Source organism: Bos grunniens, chromosome 28 (genome assembly GCF_055505025.1).
Source record: "Bos grunniens cultivar Pamir isolate PY7600 chromosome 28, Bosgru_T2T1.0, whole genome shotgun sequence".
Classification (NCBI taxonomy): Eukaryota; Metazoa; Chordata; class Mammalia; order Artiodactyla; family Bovidae; genus Bos; species Bos grunniens.
In genome coordinates, this window is record NC_141192.1 from 30,490,340 (window position 1) to 30,510,791 (window position 20,452).

The 20,452-nt window shown below is 39.9% G+C and overlaps 1 protein-coding gene and 2 long non-coding RNA genes across 63 annotated transcripts in view; 1 reads left to right on the forward strand and 2 right to left on the reverse strand.

Annotated features, from left to right (window-relative positions):
- Positions 1-20,452, forward strand: part of ANK3 (ankyrin 3) — a 759,198-nt gene that overhangs the window by 734,447 nt on the left and 4,299 nt on the right. For 30 of the 50 annotated variants that reach the window (XM_086382383.1, XM_086382371.1, XM_086382377.1 and 27 more), the window contains 3 exons: positions 3,442-3,525; positions 3,648-3,707; positions 5,124-5,211. In XM_086382383.1, coding sequence (XP_086238509.1) covers positions 3,442-3,525; positions 3,648-3,707; positions 5,124-5,189 — 210 coding nt within the window. In that variant the 3' untranslated portion in view covers positions 5,190-5,211. The remainder of the gene's footprint in view (positions 1-3,441; positions 3,526-3,647; positions 3,708-5,123; positions 5,212-20,452) is intronic. The other 20 variants (XM_086382396.1, XM_086382405.1, XM_086382403.1 and 17 more) reach the window with 2 other exon arrangements.
- The window catches only part of LOC147343074 (uncharacterized), a 143,647-nt gene that overhangs the window by 22,327 nt on the left and 100,868 nt on the right, over positions 1-20,452 (reverse strand). The gene's annotated exons all lie outside the window — the stretch shown is intronic.
- Positions 2,126-18,511, reverse strand: LOC147343075 (uncharacterized). Of its 2 annotated transcripts, XR_015156987.1 has the most exons (3): positions 18,376-18,511; positions 2,694-2,745; positions 2,126-2,327 (listed from the first exon to the last, which is right to left on the reverse strand). It is a non-coding gene; the product is annotated as an uncharacterized LOC147343075 (long non-coding RNA). The 2 variants fall into 2 exon arrangements; XR_015156986.1 differs by lacking the exon at positions 18,376-18,511 and having other exon boundaries at positions 2,694-2,754.

The following is a 20,452-nucleotide window of genomic DNA, read 5'->3' on the forward strand; positions in this document are numbered from 1 at the left end:
GTACTTTGCATAAAAGTTTAATAAGCAAGGTGACAGTATGCAGCCTTGTCATGCTATGCTAAGTCACTTCAGTAGTGTCCGACTCTGTGCGACCCCACAGACGGCAGCCCACCAGGCTCCCCTGTCCCTGGGATTCTCCAGGCAAGGACACTGGAGTGGGTTGCCATTTCCTTCTCCAATACATGAAAGTGAAAAGTGAAAGTGAAGTCGCTCAGTCGTATCCGACTCTTAGCGACCCCATGGACTGCAGCCTACCAGGCTCCTCTGTCCATGGGATTTTCCAGGCAAGAGTACTGGAGTGGGGTGCCATTGCCTTCTCCGCAGCCTTGTCATATTCCTTTCCAAATTTTGAACCAGTCCATTGTTCCATGTCTGGTTCTAACTGTTGCTTCTTGACCTGCGTACAGGTTTCTCAGGAGACAGGTAAGGTGGTGTGGTATTCCCATCTCTTAAGAATTTTCCACAGTTTGTTTTGATCCACACAGTCAAAGGCTGTTGTGTAGCCAGTGAAGCAGAAGTTGATGTTTTTCTGGAACTCCCTTGCTTTCTCCATGATCCAATGAATGTTGACAATTTGATCTCTGGTTTCCCTGCCTCTTTGAAACCCAGCTTGGACAGCTGGAAGTTCTCAGTTCATATACCGCTGAAGGATTTTGAGCATAACCTCGCTAGCATGTGAAATGAGCTCAATTGTACAGTCATTTGAACATGCTTTGGCATTGCCCTTCTTTGGAATTGGAATGAAAACTGACCTTTTCCAGTCCTGTGGCCACTGCTGAGGTTTCAAATTTGTGATATATTGAGTGCAGCATTTTAATAGCATCATCTTTTAGGATTTGAAATAGCTCAGTTGGAATTCCATCACCTCCACTAGCTTTGTTCGTAGTAATGCTTCCTAAGGCCCACTTGACTTCACACTCCAGGATATCTGGCTCTAGGTGAGTGACCACAGCATCATGGTTATCCAGGTCATTAAGACTTTTTTATGTACTGTTCTTCTGTGTATTCTTGCCACCTCTTAATCTCTTATGCTCCTGTTAGGTCCTTGCCATTTCTGTCCTTTATCATGCCCATCTTTGCATAAAGTGTCCCCTTGATCTCTCCAATTTTCTGTAAGAGATTTCTAGTCTTCCCCATCCTATTGTTTGTCTCTATTTTTTGCATTGTTTATTTAAGAACTCTTTCTTATCTCTCCTTCCTATTCTCAGGAACTCTGCATTCAGTTGTGTATATCTTTCTTGTATATATATCTTGTATATACCTTTTGCTTTTCTTCTTTCCTCAACTATTTGTAAAGTTTCCTCAGACAACCACTTTGCTTTCTTGCATTTCTTTTTCTTTGGGATGGTTTTGGTCACTGCCTCCTATATAACATTACGAACCTCTGTCCATAGTTCTTCAGACACTCTACCAGATCTAATCTCTTGAATCTACTTGTCACCGCTACTGTATAATCATAAGGGATTAGATTTAGGTCTTACCTGAATGGCCTAGTGGTTTCCCTACTTTCTTCAAATTAAGCCTGAGTTTTGCAATAAGCAGCTCATGATCTGAGCCCCAGTCAGCTCCAGGTCTTGTTTTTACTGACTGTATAGTGCTTCTCTGTCTTTGGCTACGAAGAATATAATTAATCTGATAATGGTGTTGACCATCTGGTAATATTCATACGTATTGTATGAATGTACCCATCTTGGGTCATTGGAAAAGGATATTTGCTTTGACCAGTGTGTTCTGGCCTTTGCCCTGCTTCATTGTGTACCCTAAGGCCAGACATGCCTGTTATTCCAAGTATCTCTTGACCAATGGTGCAAAACATAAATAATACTCCTTAAGAACTTGTTACAGATTTTAGTGCATTCAGGCAGGACACCTCTACACATTTTTCTATTTCCTTCCCTCTCTTAACTGTGCTAAATGAAATTAGTCATAAACAAGGTTCAAGATGAACTAAACAAGCATGAACAACAAGAAACATCTTGTTTTATTTTCATCCCATCTCTGTACTCCAGTGAGGTAAAAAGAGTCAAATATCCCATGCATGACCTATGAGCCCACAATTTATAAGAAAACAAAGTCACTTCGTAAAAAAAAAAGAAAACAGAGTTTTGTTAGCAAAATAAGGTACATTTCAGTTAGTCTTTGTTATTTTAAACCAGAACTTCCTTTCTACGGGCTGTAATAAAAACAATCATAGAATTTCTCACCATCGGCAGACACTGGCAAAATTCTCAGAACTACCACCTTTCCCATGACCGTAACATTAAAAGAGTTAGAATCCTGACTCTCCCAGAAACTCAGCTGTCTTCATCAAGATTTGCCATTTTTCCCTTTAAAAAAAAAGAAAAAAGTACAGGGTACAGTAACTATAGTACATAGTACTATTGCATTGTCCAGGTCACCTCTTCAACAAGAAGTTGTACTACAGGTCAGCAGGTCTCTAAAGTGGGTCTGCACTTAAGGTGTTTGTTCTTGTTCCCCAAAACTCTTAAGTGAGACTGACCTAATGTTGACACCAGTGAAGAAGGTAATGTGTTATAAATACAGTCCTATTTTTGCTCTCTGAGTGGTTTTTCTTATCATATAATCATAAAGCTAATAGGTATTAAGGAACCATCTAGATCTACTGAGCTATTAGCAGGAAAATATGAGGCCACCTTGGCAAGTTAAGAATTGATTCCCTTTTTTTAACTCACCAGAGGAAGAACCTTGACAATTTCCTCTTCTAAATCAGATAGCAGTCACTACCTGAAAGATGCCATCATAACATTCCTTAAGTAATTAATCAGTCATCACAGAGGGTTCCTTCACTTAAAGATGATATTCTGAAACTATGTACTTCATCAGACATGGTTATTAGCATATACAACTTATGAAAGGCTAAGTGTAGAAAAAAATAAGGTTTTCTCTGTACTCTCAACTTTTCTCACAGTACTAGAAAAAAATGTACATATTACCCTCAGTAAAGGAATTTTTAAATTAAGCAAAGAGTGATTAATATAATACCCCAACTAAGATTCAAATTAGATACAAGGCAATCCACCAAAATGAGAGATTTGGTAGAACTAGTGAAGAAACATTTATTCAAAGTGAAATAATCTAATTAGAGCTCTAATCATTAGCTAAATCTTTTTTCAACAAATAAAACCTTTTTGTCTGTCTATCGATGTATAACTGCATTGTATGATTACATATTTTCAAATTCTTCCTTCTTGGAGTTTGTTGCTAACCATCATTCTTATATGTATTTGAGGTTTAATGCTTTGAATGTTGTTGACTGCTAAATAATTCCATGGAGTCAGTGTTCTCCCCTTGCCCTCGAATAGCAAGTAGAGTTTTATACCTTCTTTTTCTAAAATTCCACAGAGCATGTGTGTGGTGTATGGAGAGGTGTGGAGATCTATGCATCTAGTTTATTGCTAATCTTTATGCCACATCCTTTAGGGAGAGGAAGCAAAAACCATTCCTGGTGAATCTGTCACAGAAGAACAGTTTACTGATGAAGAAGGCAACCTCATCACCAGAAAAGTAATCACCAACGGGATTTCATGCTTCTCTTGGGTTTAGATTTTCTATTTGTTTGCTATAGTGTCAGCTCTTGAAACAGAAGAGAGAAAAAGCTCTCCTTTTCACTATTGCTTCCTATACAGATCACTCGGAAAGTACTAAGACGAATTGTTATCCCACAAGAGAGAAAACATGATGACGTGGTAATGGAGAGGAACTGTCAAAAAGAAAGCAGAGGATAAAGGCTTTGTGAACGCTTTAGAACATGCTTCTAACAGCCTGGCATCTGCAGTGTGGCAGCTTGAAGCATTTGCTGCTTTTGACATCTTGTGTATTTGATCAGGGTCAAAGAAAAAGACTTTCCTTCCTAACATTCTTTAACACCATATACTTTTACTATCTTTAGAGTTTTCACAGAGATCATTTCATTTATGGAGGATGGAATGTGCCAGTTCAAGCATGGGAGAGAAAATTTAAAAACCCTCCACCACAACCAAATCCCTTGGCCATCCCCGACCCTAGCCCTCCCGGCCCAGCACTTTACCAGCAGCCAAGGACCTGGAGAGAGAGCACTTGTTTCCAGCAGATGCACAAGGTTTAATTAAAAGTCAGAGTGATAAAAGCTTGTCATAAGATCCTTACACTGAATCTCTTTCCAGTATATTCTACAGGGGAATACAAATCCCCCTCCCCCCCATCTTAGCCTGAAGAGGATTTTCCTCTCTGTGTTAACAACAGCCCATCTCCCGTGTACCAGTTAAAGAACCAAAGTCATCACCGAGCAGCGTAACTCAGCAAATGAATCTCTAACTCCCAGAGAAAACATCTCTGGTTATTTTTCATTTCTTTCCTTTCTCAGACCTTACCCTTTTCATAAAAATAAAAAAAAAAAAAAAAGAAACTTCAATACCTGTGTTTACATAAGAAAAAACTAAACTGAAAATTTCTGAGGAGTAATTCAGAAAATTGGAAGGACTGCTGCGTTTTCTGTTTTAAGTAGGTTAAAAGCTGAGCATTTGTGCAAACCACTTTGCTCACAGAGAAGTGTGTCCTTGATGCTCAATGAAGAGAGGTCTTGTTTTATGGAAAAAGGATGCCTACTTTGTCAGGAGTAAGAGGAAGGGCGTGGTAATTTCACGAATTAGAAAAGGTCTCTCAGCCCGACAGCACTTCCATGGTGTTTAGTTCATGATTAGTGCTTTACTGAGAAATTTCCGTCTCATTACAACAGATTGCTTAACATTCTGCTGACTTTAAAAGGCATAAATTATAACTTACTAATATTTTTTACAACGGGGGTTTGAGTGCCTTGAAAGCTTTAGTGATTTCTTCTAGCTTCACAGGAAATGGACAGGCTGTTTGAATGATCACTAATAGAATGAATGATTGTGAAGTATAGTAACATGGTATTCATTCTGATGGTGCTCTCCAGCTTGCCTTGATGCTGCTGAGCTGTGTGGTTAAGGTAAATAGATGGTATTTTTGGACATGAAGTGACAAAGTGCTTTAAACTGTGTCTCACTTACCCTAATCTAGCCTCAAGGAACCAGAACGGAACCTGCTTTTTAATGAAAACTCTTTCACCACGAATCTTAATGTGTACATTCCTTTCAAAACAGGGAGAAGCTTATAAGATGAAGACGAAGAAAGAAATCCGTCAAGTGGAAAAGAAGAGCCATTCATAACAGTAAACGGTCAACCAACGTGGTAAGTAAGTGTGCTCAAATCAACAACACTAGCACATCTAATTTCACCAAATAAGTGATCCATGCCTCCTGCACCCTTCCTCTCTTTTTCACCGAATTACAGCTTTGAATATCCAGTATGCAGTTGGAGTCCTTTTTATGTTTGTGTATAAAATGTTGTTGTTGTTTAGTTGCTAAGCTGTGTCTGACTCTTGTGACCCCATGAACTAGCCTGCCAGGCTCCTCTGTTCATGGGATTTCCCCAGGCAAGAATACTGGAGTGGGTTGCCGTTTCCTTCTCCCAGGGATCTTCCTGACCCAGGGATCGAACCCGGGCATTGTCTCCTGCATTGGCAGGCAGATTCTTTACCACTGAGCCACCAGGGGAGCCCATACACACACACACTAAAACTATGGCCTCCAGCTCACAGTCCACAGACTTTCTCTTCACAATTTAGTCAGGAATTTAAATGTAAATGATGTTTTCAGAAGCAAGTGTAAATATTGATCATTGAGTCTCCTCAAAGAGTGAAGGCTCAGTGTTTAAGATGCAGTAGCATTATTGATTCTAACAGGAAGGTTATTTGGCAACAAATAGTTCATATAAATGTACTTGGAAAGTTGTATTGATTCAGTTTCCCACCATTTTTGCAGAACAGCATCTGAGACTATAATTTTGGTTGGAATATATTGGTTGCCAAGTTTAAATGAAGTGACCAAAATCTCTGTGTACTACTTAATATATTTTGTATAAACAAAGCAAATTAAATAGGAGGCTAATGGGACTACTGTGTTTTCTAAGTTAAAATGTTTAGTGAGCTTTGTTTAAAGTTGTCTGAATTTTTCTTCAGAAAGAAGGGTGTTTTCCTTTAATATTGTTTTCTGAACTTTACTTTGTGCTAGTTCTTCCTACGGAACCACAATTAGAAAGCCCCTATGGGGTGAAAAAGCAGATAGAGCTTTGAAAAGCTCTTTGTAAGTCTGTGAGACAAAGCTGGATGAGTTCTTAGGGCTGTTCACCAAGAGTTTTCGTAGCCCCCAGAAACAAAGAGCAGAGAGATCCCAGTTTCCACTTCCATTCATCTGCTGTTCCCCAGTTACCAGAATCCTGGTATTTGGAGTGTTGCCATAAGGAACTGAGAAATCAGAGTCTCGTTGCCCCAAATTTTGTATGTGAGGTGACTGTAACTAAGACCCAAAGAAATTCTTAGTCCCTCCACCGCCAAAAAAACTCTTATTATTTGCCTGCTTATTCACTTAAGGATTGATTTCACTTTCTCTCCATGAGGCTTTCTGCCTAAGGCGCTGGGGAATCACTAGTCAACAACACTAGGGCGGTCCTGGCCCTCACTGACCTTGTGTTTGGAGAGCTCATGGTAGGCAGTCGTTTCAGTATTTCAGGCTTTGAGGAAACTCCTGGGAACTGCAGAGAGCTCTGGAAATAACAACGTTTGCTCTACACCCTCACCCAGTGCTGCAGGCGTACCCTTCACTTGATTCTCACAGTCAGTCCTCTTGGACTGGCACCTTTATCATCCCCATTTAACAGGCTCAGAATTGCCCAAGGTCACCTAAGTAAAAAGCGGCAGAAATAGGATGCAAACCCTAACGGGCAGCTCCGGAGCCCACACTCTTAACCCTGGTAACTGGATATCTGACCTTGTCTGAGGTGACCACACTCTTAACCCTGGTAACTGGATATCTGACCTTGTCTGAGGTGACAGGGAAGGTTTTCTTTGAGAAAATGATGCTTGAGCTGTTTTAAAGGGTGAATAGGACTCAGTTGGGTAAAGAGGAAGACACTGGATGGTGTTTGGGGTAGCCTTCCAGGCATAGGCTACAGCATTTTGCAAAGGCCAGAAGGAGAAAGAAACAAGAAGGGAGAATAGGTCAGTGCAGCTGGTAGAAGGTTTTGGCCTTGTGTCTGGAGAGGTAAGAAAGATTCCGGTCTCATAAGCCTCTTTCCACTAAAAGTTTATGTTTTGCATCACTTACTCTAGCTGCAAGACACAGAATGAAGGGAGGTGACCATAATAGATGAGCAGATAACCTGTTAAACTACTGAAGATGCTGGCTTGGGCAGTAAGGATTGTAAGAGGTAGTGACAGTAAGGCTGAATCAAGAGATAGTGACATGAATTGCTTTTTGTCAGGTGATAAGGGTGAGAGATGAGAAAATTAAGGATGACATCAGTGAGGCAATATCTAGAATGAACCCACCCATTATTCATGTCTTACTGCTGAACCTAGTAAAAGACATATTTTTTTTTTTAATTGAGGTGTAGCTGATTTACAATATTAGTTTCAGATGCATAACACAGTGATCCAAAAGTTTTATAGATTGTACTCCATTCAAAATTTTTATAGATTATACTCCATTTAAAGTTCTTGTAAAATACTGGCTATATTTCACTGGGCTGTACCATATGTCTTTGTAGCTAATTTACTGTACACACCTTAGTCTGTACCTTTTAATCTCCTACCCTTGTCTCGTCCCTTCTGCCTTCCCTCTCCCCACTGGTCACTAATGGTTTGTTCTCTATATCTGTGAGTCTATATTTTGCTATATTCTGTTATTACTTATATGTGGACTAAAAAATAAATATGTATTTGTCTTTCTCTGACTTATTCACAAACCATAATATTCTCCAGGTCCATCTATGCTGTTGTAAATGGCAAAATTTCACTTTTTAAATATTCCATTCCAAATATATATATACACCACATCTTCCTTATCCACTATTTTGACCCACTTATTTTTGCTATTGTTTTGGTTGCCTTAGGAGACATATCCAAAAAAGATATTGCTACAGTTTATGTCAAAAAGTATTCTGTGTTTTCTTCCAGGACTTCTATGGTTCCCAGTATTACTTTTAGGTCCTTAATCTATTCTTAGTGTTTTAGTTTTCTTTTTATATGTTGTGACAAATGTTCTATTCTTATTCTTTGACATGTGGGTGTCCAATTTTCCCAGCATCACTTATTGATGCTTTTCTCCATTGCATATTCTTGCCTGTTTTGCCATAGATTAATTGACCATAAATGTGTGGGTTTATTTTTGGGCTCTCTAGTCTGTTCCATTGATCTGTGTGTGTGTTTTTGTGCCAGTAGCATACTGTTTTAATTACTATAGCTTTGTAATATAGTCTGAAGTCAAGGAGCATCGTACCTCTAGCTCTGTTCTTCTTTCTCAAGATTTCTTTGGCTAATTAAAAAGAATGCAATAATGCCATCTGTAGCAACATCAGTTCAGTTCACTTGCTCAGTCATGTCCAGCTCTTTGCGACCCCATGAATCGCAGCACGCCAGGCCTCCCTATCCATCACCAACTCCCGGAGTTTACCTAAACTCATGTCCATCGAGTTGGTGATGCCATCTAACCATCTCATCCTCTGTCATCCCCTTCTCCTCCTGTCCCCAATCCCTCCCAGAATCAGGGTCTTTGCCAATGAGTCAACTCTTCACATGAGGTGGCCAAAGTATTGGAGTTTCAGCCTCACCATCAGTCCTTCCAATAAACACCCAGGACCGATCTCCTTTAGGATGGACTGGTTGGATCTCCTTGCAGTCCAAGGGACTCTCAAGAGTCTTCTCCAACACCACAGTTCAAAAGCATCAATTCTTTGGCACTCAGCTTTCTTCACAGTCCAACTCTCACATCCATACATGACCACTGGAAAAACCATAGCCTTGACTAGACGAACCTTTGTTGGCAAAGTAATATCTCTGCTTTTGAATATGCTATCTAGGTTGGTCATAACTTTCCTTCCAAGGAGTAAGTGTCTTTTAATTTCATGGCTGCAGTCACCATCTGCAGTGATTTTGGAGCCCATAAAAATAAAGTCTGACACTGTTTCCACTGTTTCCCCATCTATTTCCCATGAAGTGATGGGCCCAGATGCCATGATCTTCGTTTTCTGAATGTTGAGCTTTAAGCCAACTTTTTCACTCTCCTCTTTCACTGTCATCAAGAGGCTCTTTCTTTAGTTCTTCCTCACTTTCTGCCATAAGGGTGGTGTCATCTGTATATCTGAAGTTATTGATATTTCTCCTGGAAATCTTGATTCCAGCTTGTGCTTCTTCCAGCCCAGCATTTCTCATGATGTACCCTACATAGAAATTAAATAAGCAGGGTGACAATATGCAGCCTTGACGTACTCCTTTTCCTACTTGGAACCAGTCTGTGGTTCCGTGTCCAGTTCTAACTGTTGCTTCCTGACCTGCATATAGGTTTCTCAAGAGGCAGGTCAAGTGGCCTGGTATTCCCATCTCTTGAAGAATTTTCCAAAGTTTATTGTGATCCATATAGTCAAAGGCTTTGGCATAGTCAGTGAAGCAGAAATAGATGTTTTCTGGAACTCTCTTGCTTTTTCCATGATCCAGCAGATGTTGCCAATTTGATCTCTGGTTCCTCTGCCTTTTCTAAAACCAGCTTGAACATCTGGAAGTTCATGGTTCACATATTGCTGAAGCCTGGCTTGGAGAATTTTGAGCATTACTTTACTAGCCTGTGAGATGAGGCAATTGTGCGGTAGTTTGAGCATTCTTTGGCATTGCCTTTCTTTGGGATTGGAATGAAAACTGACCTTTTCCAGTCCTGTGGCCACTGTTGAGTTTTCCTTATATATTGTTATACCAAGTGAAGCAAATCAGAGGACTAATATTGTATGACATGTGAAATCTATAAAGAAATTACACAAATGAACTTATTTACAAAACAGACTCACAGACTTAGAGAAATAACTAAAGGTTGCCAGAGGGAAGGATTTGTGGGGGAGATAGAGAGGGCTTTTGGGATGGACGTGTACACACTGCTATATTTAAAATGCATAGCCAACAAGGGAACTCTGCTCAATGTTATGTACAGCCTGGATAGGAGGGGAGTTTGGGGGAGAATGGATACATGTATATGTATGGTTGAGTCCCTTTGCTGTCCACTTGAAACTATCACAACTTTGTTAATCAGTTAAAAAAAAAGACTGCTTTGGCTATATGGCAGATTAATAAAACACTAAGCATGAATTTGCCATTTAAATTACTCTGTTTAAGCAATTCTAAGTGATAAATAAAACTAGAAGAGAGTTCAGTTTAGCTGTCAGCTCTAGTATGCCCCTAAAAGTTTAGTAACTTGTTCAATCATAGAGTCAGACTCTGAGTAGGAAAGAACCAAAAAGGTTATCTACACCAGTGAAGCCATTTTTCTAGAGTAACATATACCTAATACCTATGAATAAATGACACCAAAAAAAATGTGAAAATGTTAAGCTTCCAGGGTCATTTAGAACAAATTAATACAGAAATGACTTGTCAAAACTATACAAGAGACATCAGAATGATAAATAATCCACTCCATAAAGCAGTGGGCTTGGCTTTGGCTCATTTGCTACACCACTCAAAGGAAAGAGAAACTCAATAGGAGCATTCATATGAATGTGAAAATAGCTTCAACGTAAAGCAAACTAAATGTGTCAGATGGAAAGAACAGTGATTTGACTGCAAGCCTCATTTTACTCTCCAGGGTATTTACCTTTCATAAGTGAACTTAGGAAATGAGTCCAAGAATACTGCTTATAATTCCAGGACACTGAATGTGTGCTCTGGAAAAATCAATTTGCAAATATATTGAGGGTTTTTATGACCCTGCTGGCTGTCTTTTTTATTTTTTTAACAGTAGAACAACTAATAAGCACATGGAATGTGGCCAAATTTCACTGAATATCAGATGGTAACATTAAAATTTTTATTCTGGTTTTATAATCAGTTGAATTTTGAACTATCTGAACCCTACACCTGCCTTTCTTTAATACTGAGTCACAGCCATCCTATTTTTAATGTAAGGGAAAAGCTGATGGCTGAACATAAAGATGTATACATAATATATAATGATTTATACCTTATAAAATGCTTTTACATTTTTGTCTTACTTGTCAAACAAGCTTCCAGGAAGGTCAGACTGATTTTGATTGCTACCTTTTACAGATGAGGATGCTAAGGCTCAGAGAGGTCATATGACCTTTCTTCTGTTACACAGCTGTGATTGGAAGAACTAGAACTTAACTCAAGATTGATACTTCACTTAGTGTCCAATGCCACTAAGCTGTCTTTCTAAAATTACTTATGAATAATAATAGCCATATCCCATCAGAGATTACTATATGCCAGGTAAGATCATTACATACATTACCTCATGTAGTCCCCAAAACAATGCTATAAGGTAAATACTATTATCCCTTTTTTAATAAAGGAGGAAACTGAAGTTTGGAAGAATTAAATGACTTACCCAAGGTCTGTAGCTAATGAGCGAAAGAATAAAACTTGAACTTATCCAGAGCCTAGCTCTTAACTGTTACTCATACTAATAGTTAAACAATATTTGATTATTATCAGAAACCTAAAAGCATTTTGAATCAGAGACATATGTAAAGGCAACCTGCAGTAAATTTCTTCATACAGTACACAGTGAAAATACTCAGTGTTTTGGTTTTGGTTTTTAAAATAAAACAAACCTTCCTACCATAATCTCCAAATGTTTACTTTAAAAATGCCATTAGAGAACTGATTAGTGAGGCTGTGGCATGAGAAGGCCCCCAGATATATGTCATAAAAGACTGTGGAACAGCTGCATTTTAAACCTCTTTCAGGGAAATGCTCAAGATTGCACAGCCACGTGGAAGCCAGGAGCAGCAACAGCACCCAGGCCTGCTGGGGAAATACTTTATTACCCGAGGTCAAAACGTTGACTCATTTCATTCATGTCTTCAAAAAGTATTTGACCTTCTACCTGGCTTAGAGTGAAAAACCTAGATACACAGAGGTGAATAAAACCTCCATGGCCTCTGCCCTTTTACATCTCTCAGCCTGCAAAGGGGAAAGAGATGGGACACATGTTGTCTAAGGGCTAAAAATACGAAGTCCAAGATCCAGGGAAGAATAACACAGGAACATATTTAGACTTGGGGGCTGGGGAAAGTCATGCCATTTATGCTAAGGCCTCATAGGTACCACCAGCAATGAAAACGGGAAGGAAAAGAGGACTCCAAGCAAAGGGTACAACATCTGCAAGGGCCTTGAGGTAGGAAAAGGCCTAACACATTTCGGGACATGAAAGATCAGTGCCCCAGAGCCTGGTGAGCTGGTGGTGACTCAGGCAGGCCCATGATGAAATGAGAAATGCTTCCTCATAGGCCAGACTATAGGATTTGGATTTCATTAAAAAAAAAAAAAGACATTGAAGCCTTTGAAAGATTTTAAGCAAGAGCCTGACTTTGTTTTTTTTTTAAACACATCAGCTATGTAGAGAAGGATTGGAGGGAAAACAAGAATAAACTGAAGGGGATGAGCTAGGATATCATTGCTATCGTCCAGCTAAGCCACACGATGACAGGGCTAGGACCTGGGCTGTAGTTTTAGGAAAGTCGACAGTATCTGATGGCTTGGAGGTAGGATGGAGAAGAGTTGAATCAAGAATGACACCAGGTTCCAAGTATAAGCAAGTGGGTGGTGGAAAAAGGAACAGGATGGGTTTTGAAAGTATCAAGAACTCAGGCCATTTGTCAGTCCGTAAGTCTGGAGCTCTGAGGAAAGATTGTGACTTGACATATAAAAATGAGTGTTATCACTCAAGAGGTGAGTCCTGAATATCAGAGAAAGGGAACACCAGAGAATAGATGTGATTACCTAGGGAGAAAGTGAACGTGAGCAAAGAAGGGGCTCAGGATTGAGCCGCAAAGAACAACATTTTGAAGAGAACAGAGCTTTAGAAGGTTGCCTCTGACCTCTTCCTTCCTAGAGATCTCCAAGCTGTTCTATCTGTTCTGATCTAAAACTGCCTACATAGTCAGCCTTGGCCCTCCAGCATATTTGTTTGGTTTTACCGTTAAATATTTTAATCCTTGCAGTTTAATATCAGTGGATAAAAGAAACTTTCCTGTAATGCAGCTTGGCTGATAAGCTTTTATAAATAAGTGATCACACACACTTAGAGCCCCTTTACTCTTAGCATGTGGCACTCACTGTGTTTGTGATCGAGAGTCCCACGTTTAAGGCGTTATCCTAATACAACTCAGCCATAACAAAGAGTGGAATAATGTCATTTGCTGCAACATGGATGGATCTGGAGATCATCACACTAAGGTGAACAGGGAAGACGCATCACCTATATGTGACATCTTAAAAAGGAAATACAATGAACTTATTTCCAGGACAGAAAGAGACTCACAGACGTGGAAAACATGCATATGGTTATAAAAGGGAAAACAGGGCTGAGGGAAGGAGAAATTAGGAGATTGGAATTGATACACTGCTGCTGCTGCTGCTAAGTCGCTTCAGTCGTGTCCGACTCTGTGCGACCCCATAGATAGCAGCCCACCAGGCTCCCCCGAACCTGGGATTCTCCAGGCAAGAACACTGGAGTGGGTTGCCATTTCCTTCTCCAATGCATGAAAGTGAAAGGGAAGTTGCTCAGTCGTGTCTGACTCTGTGCGACCCCATAGACGGCAGCCCACCAGGCTCCTCCATCCATGGGATTTTCCAGGCAAGAGTACTGGAGTGGGGTGCCATTGCCTTCTCCATTGATACACTACTATATATAAAATAATCAACCAGGGCCTACTGTATAACACAGGGAACTATACTCAATATTTTGTAATAACATATACAAGAATCTGAAGAATAGATATGTATGTGTATGTGTACACATATATATATAAAATCACTTTGATGTATACCTGAAATTAACACAACTTTGTAAATCAACTTTCCTTCATATATATAAATTGAAAAAAGACATTATCCCAAGCATTGCTACTTACTTGAGGACATATAACTACAGTCTAGACCAAGAGGCAAACATGACTGTAAACAACACAAGTCAAAACACAGAGCTATAGTAAAAGATATAAACAGATTGCTAGGAGAATTCACTGGAAGATGTAATAAACTCCAATGGAGGAGAGCTTGCAAAGCTTCTCGGAAGTGCATATTTAAAGTGGCTTCTGAAGACAGAGTAGGATTTAAGACTGGGCAGTGTGATGATACGTGCTATGCTCGCAACTGTGGCCTTTATCCTAGAGACAATAGGGTACCACTGGAAGTGTTGTGGTAGGAGAATAATACAGTCAGATGGGAGTTAGATAACCCTAGCGGTAGGAAAGGGAGTTAGTGGGAGGAGAGTTCCAACACGAGGAACCCAGTTACGAGACACAATGAGGGCCTGAACCCGGGCAGAGAGAACAGAAAGTTGAGGGCAGATGTGAGGAACATTTTAGAAGCCTAACAACCGGATTAACTCTATAGAGGGAGTGAGATTGTGAACTTGTGTGTAATCACTAACAAAAATATAGACCCTAAGAGGAGAAAAATAAAATTTGAGATTGAAATCGGTCAATCTGTAGTGCTTCAGTTTGTCAGTAATGAGGAAGAGAAATGGAGGCTAATGAGCTTAATGTGGTATAGAAGTGGCCTGAGTGAAGATAAACCACAGGCTCACTAGCTGTGTAAGCCTGACTAACCTATTTAACTTCTCTGCCTTAATTTCTTGGCCTCTATTAGGATAAGAGTAACATATCTCATAGAGTTGTTGCTAGAATTAAATGAGTTACTCTATGTAAATCACTTAAAATAGTGACTGGCAAGCCCATAGTAAGCACTCAGCTATTATTATTAATAGTAGTGTTAAGAGAAGTGGGGTCAGGGATATAAATCAGGAGTTTGGGATTAACACATACACTACTATATATAAAATGCTGGCCACCCACTCCAGTGTCTTGCCTGAAAATCCCCATGGACGGAGGAATGTGGTGGGCTACAGTTCATGTGGTCATAAAGAGCTGGACACGACTGAGCAACTGAGCAACAGTAACAGTATATATTAAACAGGTAAACAACAAGGGCCTACTCTGTAGCACAGGAACTATACTCAGTATCTTGTCATTACTATACTGGAGAAGGGAATGGCAAACCACTTCAGCAGTCTTGCCTTGAGAAGCCCGTGGACATGTATGAAAAGGCAAAAAGATATGACACTGAAAGATGAACACCCCAGGTCAGTAGGTTTCCAATATGCTACTGGAGAAGAGCAGAGAAATAGCTCCAGAAAGAATGAAGAGGCTGGGCCAAAGCAGAAACAACGCCCAGTTGTGGATGTGTCTGGTGGTGAAAATAGACTCTGATGCTGTAAAGAACAACATTGCACAGGCACCTGGAATGTTAGATCCATGAATCAAGGTTAACTGGAAGTGGTCAGACAGGAGATGGCAAGAGTGAACATCAACATTTTAGGAATCAGTGAAATGAAATGGATGGAAATGGGTGAATTTAATTTAGATGACCATTCTATCTACTACTGTGGGCAAGAATCCCTTAGAAGAAATGGAGTAGCCCTCACAGTAACAATAGAGTCCAAAATACACTACCCGGGTGCAGTCTCAAAAACAACAGAACGATCTTGATTCGTTTCCAAGGAAACCATTCAGTATTACAGTAATCTCAATCTATGCTCCAATCACTAATACTGAAGAAGATGAAGTTGAATGGTTCTATGAAGACCTACAAGATCTTCTATAACTAACACCAAAACAAAAAAGATGGCCTTTTCATCATAGAGGAGTGGAATGCAGAAGTAGGAAGTCAAGAGATACCTGGAGTAACAGGCAAATTTGGAGAATAAAATGAAGCAGGGCAAAGGCTAACAGAGTTTTGCCAAGAGAACACACTGGTCATAACAAACACCCTCTTGCAACAACACAAGAAACGACTTTACACATGGACATCACCAGGTGGTCAGTACCAAAATCAGGCTGATTATGTTCTTTGCAGTCAAAGATGGAGAAGTTCTATACAGTCAGCAAAAACAAGACTGGGAGTTGACTGAGGCTCAGATCACCAACTCCTTATTGCAAAATTCAGATTTAAATTGAAGAGAGTAGGGAAAACCACCAGGCCATTCTGGTATGACCTAAATCAAATCCCTTAGGATTATACAGTGGAAGTGACAAATAGATTCAAGAGATTGGATCCAATAGAGAACCTGTAGTACGATGAGGTTTATAATATTGTGCAGGAAGCGGTGACCAAAACCATCCCTAAGAATAAGAAATGCAACAAGGAAAAATGGTTGTCTGAGGAGGCCTTACAAATAGCCAAGAAAAGAAGAGAAACAAAAGGCAAAGGCAAAAAGGAAAGATAAACCCATCTGAATGCAGAGTTCCAAATTGCAAGGAGAGATACGAAAGCCTTCTTCAGTGAATAGTGCAAAGAAATAGAGGAAAACAATAAAATGGAAAAGACTAGAGATCTCTTCAAGAAAATTAGAGATATCAAGGAAACATTTCATGCAAAGATGGGCACAATAAAGGACAGAGATAGTATGGACCTAAAATAAGCAGAAGATATTAAGAAGAGGTGGCAAGAATGCACAGAAGAACTGTACAAAAAAGGTTTTAATGACCCAGATAACCACAATAGTGTGCTCACTCACTTAGAGCCAAACATCCTGGAGTGTCAAGTCAAGTGAGCCTTAGGAAGCATTACTACGAACAAAAGCTAATGGAGTTGATGGAATTCCAGCTGAGTTATTTCAAATCCTAAAGGTTGATGCTGTGAAAGTGCTGCACTCAATATGTCAACAAATTTGGAAAACTCAGTAGTGGGTGGCCACAGGACTGGAAAAGGTCAGTTTTCATTCCAATCCCAAGGAAGGGCAATGCCAAAGAATGTTCAAACTACCACACGATGGTACTCATTTCACATGCTAGCAAGGTAATGCTCAAGATCCTACAAGCTAGGCTGTAACAGTATGTGAACCAAGAACTTCCAGATGTACAAGCTGGATTTAAAATGGGCAGAGGAACCAAAGATTAAATTGCCAACATTCACTGGATCATAGAGAAAGCAAGAGAGTTCCACAAAAACATCTACTTCTTCTTTATTGACTATGTGAAAGTCTTTGCCTGTGTGAATCACAACATACTGTGGAAAATTCTTAAAGAGATGGGCATGCAAGACCACCTTAGCTGCCTCCTAAGAAACCTGTATGCAGGTCAAGAGGCAACAGAATATTACATGGCACAACAGACCGGTTCCAGATGAGGAAAGGCGTACGTCAAGGCTGTATATTGTCACCCTGCTTATTTAACTTATATGCAGAGCACATCATGCGAAGTGCCAGGCTGGATGAAGCACAAGATGGAATCAAGACTGTTGGGAGAAATATCAATAACCTCAGATATGCAGATGACACCACCCTTATGGCAGAAAGTGAAGAACTAAAGAGCCTCTTGATGAAAGTGAAAAAGGAGAGTGAAAAAGTTGGCTTAAAAGTCAGCATTCAGAAAAGTAAGATCACGGCATTCAGTCCCATCACTTCATGGCAAATAGATGGGGAAACAATGGAAACAGTGACAGACTTTATTTTCTTAGGCTCAAAAATAATTGCGGACAGTGATTGTAACCATGAAATTAAAAGACACTTGCTCCTTGGAAGAAAAGCAATGACCAATCTAGATAGCGTATTTAAAAGCAGAGACATCACTTTGATAACAAAGGTCCAGATAGTCAAAGCTATGGTTTTTCCAGTAGTCATGTACAGATGTGAGAATTGGTCCATAAAAAGGGCTGAGTTCTGAAGATCAATGCTTTTGAACTGTGGTGCTGGAGAAGACTCTTGACAGTCCCTTGGACTGCAAGGAGATCCAACCAGTCAATCCTAAAGGAAATCAGTTCTGAATATTCATTGGAGGCACTGATGCTGAAGCCCCAGTATTTTGGCCACTTGACACAAGGAACTGATTCGTTGGAAAAGACGCTGATGCTGGGAAAGATTGAGGGCAGGAGGAGAAGGTAGCAACAGAGGATGAGTTGGTTGGATGGCATCATCGACTCAACTGACTTGAGTCTGAGCAAACTCTGGAAGACAGTGAAGGACAGGGAAGCCTGGAGTGCTGCAGTCCATGGAGTCACAAAGATTTGGACACAACTGAGCAACTAAACAACAACAACAACCTGTGTGTGTGTGTATACATATATATAGGTATGTGTGTGTTTGTGTATATATATAAACATATATATTAAACACTTTGCTCTACACTTGAAACTAACACAACACTGTAAATCAACTATACTTCAATTCTTTAAAAATGACGTAAATTTTTAAAAAAGAAAAGAGGTGAGAAGAGAGCCAAGAACAGCACCTGGAAGATCCTGGGTTTAGGAGGCCAGTGGGCTGAGCAGCGGCAGCCAGCTGTGCTAGAATACAGCAGTGGGAGAGGTCGGAACAGCAGCATCACTGAAATCCTCCGTGTGTCACGTTGGTTTATACTTCAGAACACTGTTATTTTCTATCACTTGTTTCTCATAGTATCCCTGGGAAACCAGTAGAATAGATATTCTCATTCCTCTTTAATACAGACAGCAGAATCGATGAGGTTGTAGTTAATGACAGAAACGGATTTTAACTCCGGCTTCCTGATTCTGCTTCCAGGAAATCAGAACTCTGCTTTGAATTGTTTCACCCCAAATTCAGGACTCTATCCTCCAGAATATTTTCCAGAATTCATCTGGAGTAGATAATGCTTTTATGTAGCATTTCTTTTCATCTTTCTTACCCTTTAAAAAAAAAATCCCTAATTGTCTAAAAGCAGGGCTCAATAGCCAGGTAGCTTGACTTCCAGTTCTGGCTCTCCCACACACTAAATGCACTGCCAGTATAATAGCCCTGTGGCTCTGCTTCCTTATTTGTAAAATGGAAGAAATAGTACCTCATGGTTATTAGGATTAAACAAGCTAATCCCCCTTAGAGCAGTGCCTGGCACATCATAAACATTTAATAATGACGACAATATTTAGTTAGTTGCCCTACTAAGTTAACTATAAAATGAGCACTGTATTTTTCTTCCACTGCCAACATGTACATCAATACTTTCCCAATAATTTCTTTTTTTAAAACTGGCCCTGTTACCTCAGATATTTTTTAATCAGAAGTCACTAGAAGAGAACAAACAAAAATTAAGTCTCACTTATTGGTATTAGTTGAAGAACAAATCTACATAAACTGGGAATCATTTTTAAATTACACAATTAGCATTACATAAAGTAATTAGAATTAACGCTTAGGAAAAAATGTTCTTAGCCTCATGACTTCCTTAACAAGAGAGAAAAAGAGAAGGGAATGGAAGAGAGAAGTGGGTTAGGAAGAGAAGAACTAGAACAACAAATTCTCTGTTATCAGTGAGCTATAGGGAAGGCATATCAGAAAAGGCTTTCTTTAAGGCGTAACAGAGCTCAGTCTTTAAATGAATAAGAGTTAGCCTGCAAAGGTGGGTCTCACTAGGGAGAAGATAGCCCAGAGGTTCAAGAAGATGGCATTTGAAACACACTTAGAGGGTAAAGAGGAGTTAGAGATAAATGAAGATGGCAGCAGGGGATTATAGGTGGATACAAAATCATTAGCAAAGAAAAGGAAATTGGAAACCAACTGGGATGATGACTGGCATGTAGTCTAGATTCTCTAGATCTTCCAAGTGTGATCTGTGGACCAGCAGTATCAGCATCATCCAGGAGTCTTATTAGAAATGCAGAAACTCCTGGCTCACCCTGACCTACCCGATCAGAATCCACTTTAGAAGATCCCTGGGTGGTAGGTATGCAGTTTAAGCCGTGGGAAGCACTGCTTCAGAACATATTACTGGCTCTTAATCTGGGTGGAACACTGGAATCATCTACAGGTTGTTTGTTTTTTTTTTAAAGTTTTTATGCTGTGCGCCACCCAGCTGATATGGGATATGGCCTGGATACTGGGATTTTTTTTAAATCTCCCCAGATAACTCTAATGTGTATCCAAGTTTGAGAACCAGTGGAGATTGTTAAACAGTGATTTTCAGTGGAGAGTACGGGCAGTAAGCATGAAAAGATTTATTGGGCTGAACTGCAGAGAGCTAAAGGTGTAAGGGGGTGGGTGGGTGTGTGTGTGGGTGTGTGTGTGATGTTGCTGTTACTTTGTTTTTAGTTAGGTACTAGCGGTTAAGTACCACTCTGCAGAGAGCTCAATTTGTAAGGGCCGTGGGTGTGTGTGTGTGTGTGGATGTGTGAATGTTGCTGTTAGTTTGTTTTTAGCTAGGCACTAGTGGTTAAGTACCACTATTACATGAACCTATAAAGGAAAAGTTGGTTTTAACCAAAGGTGTAAGGGTTATGTGTGTGTGATGTGCTTTTAGTTTGTTTTTAGCTAGGCACTAGATGGCAACCCACTCCAGTGTTCTTGCCTGGAGA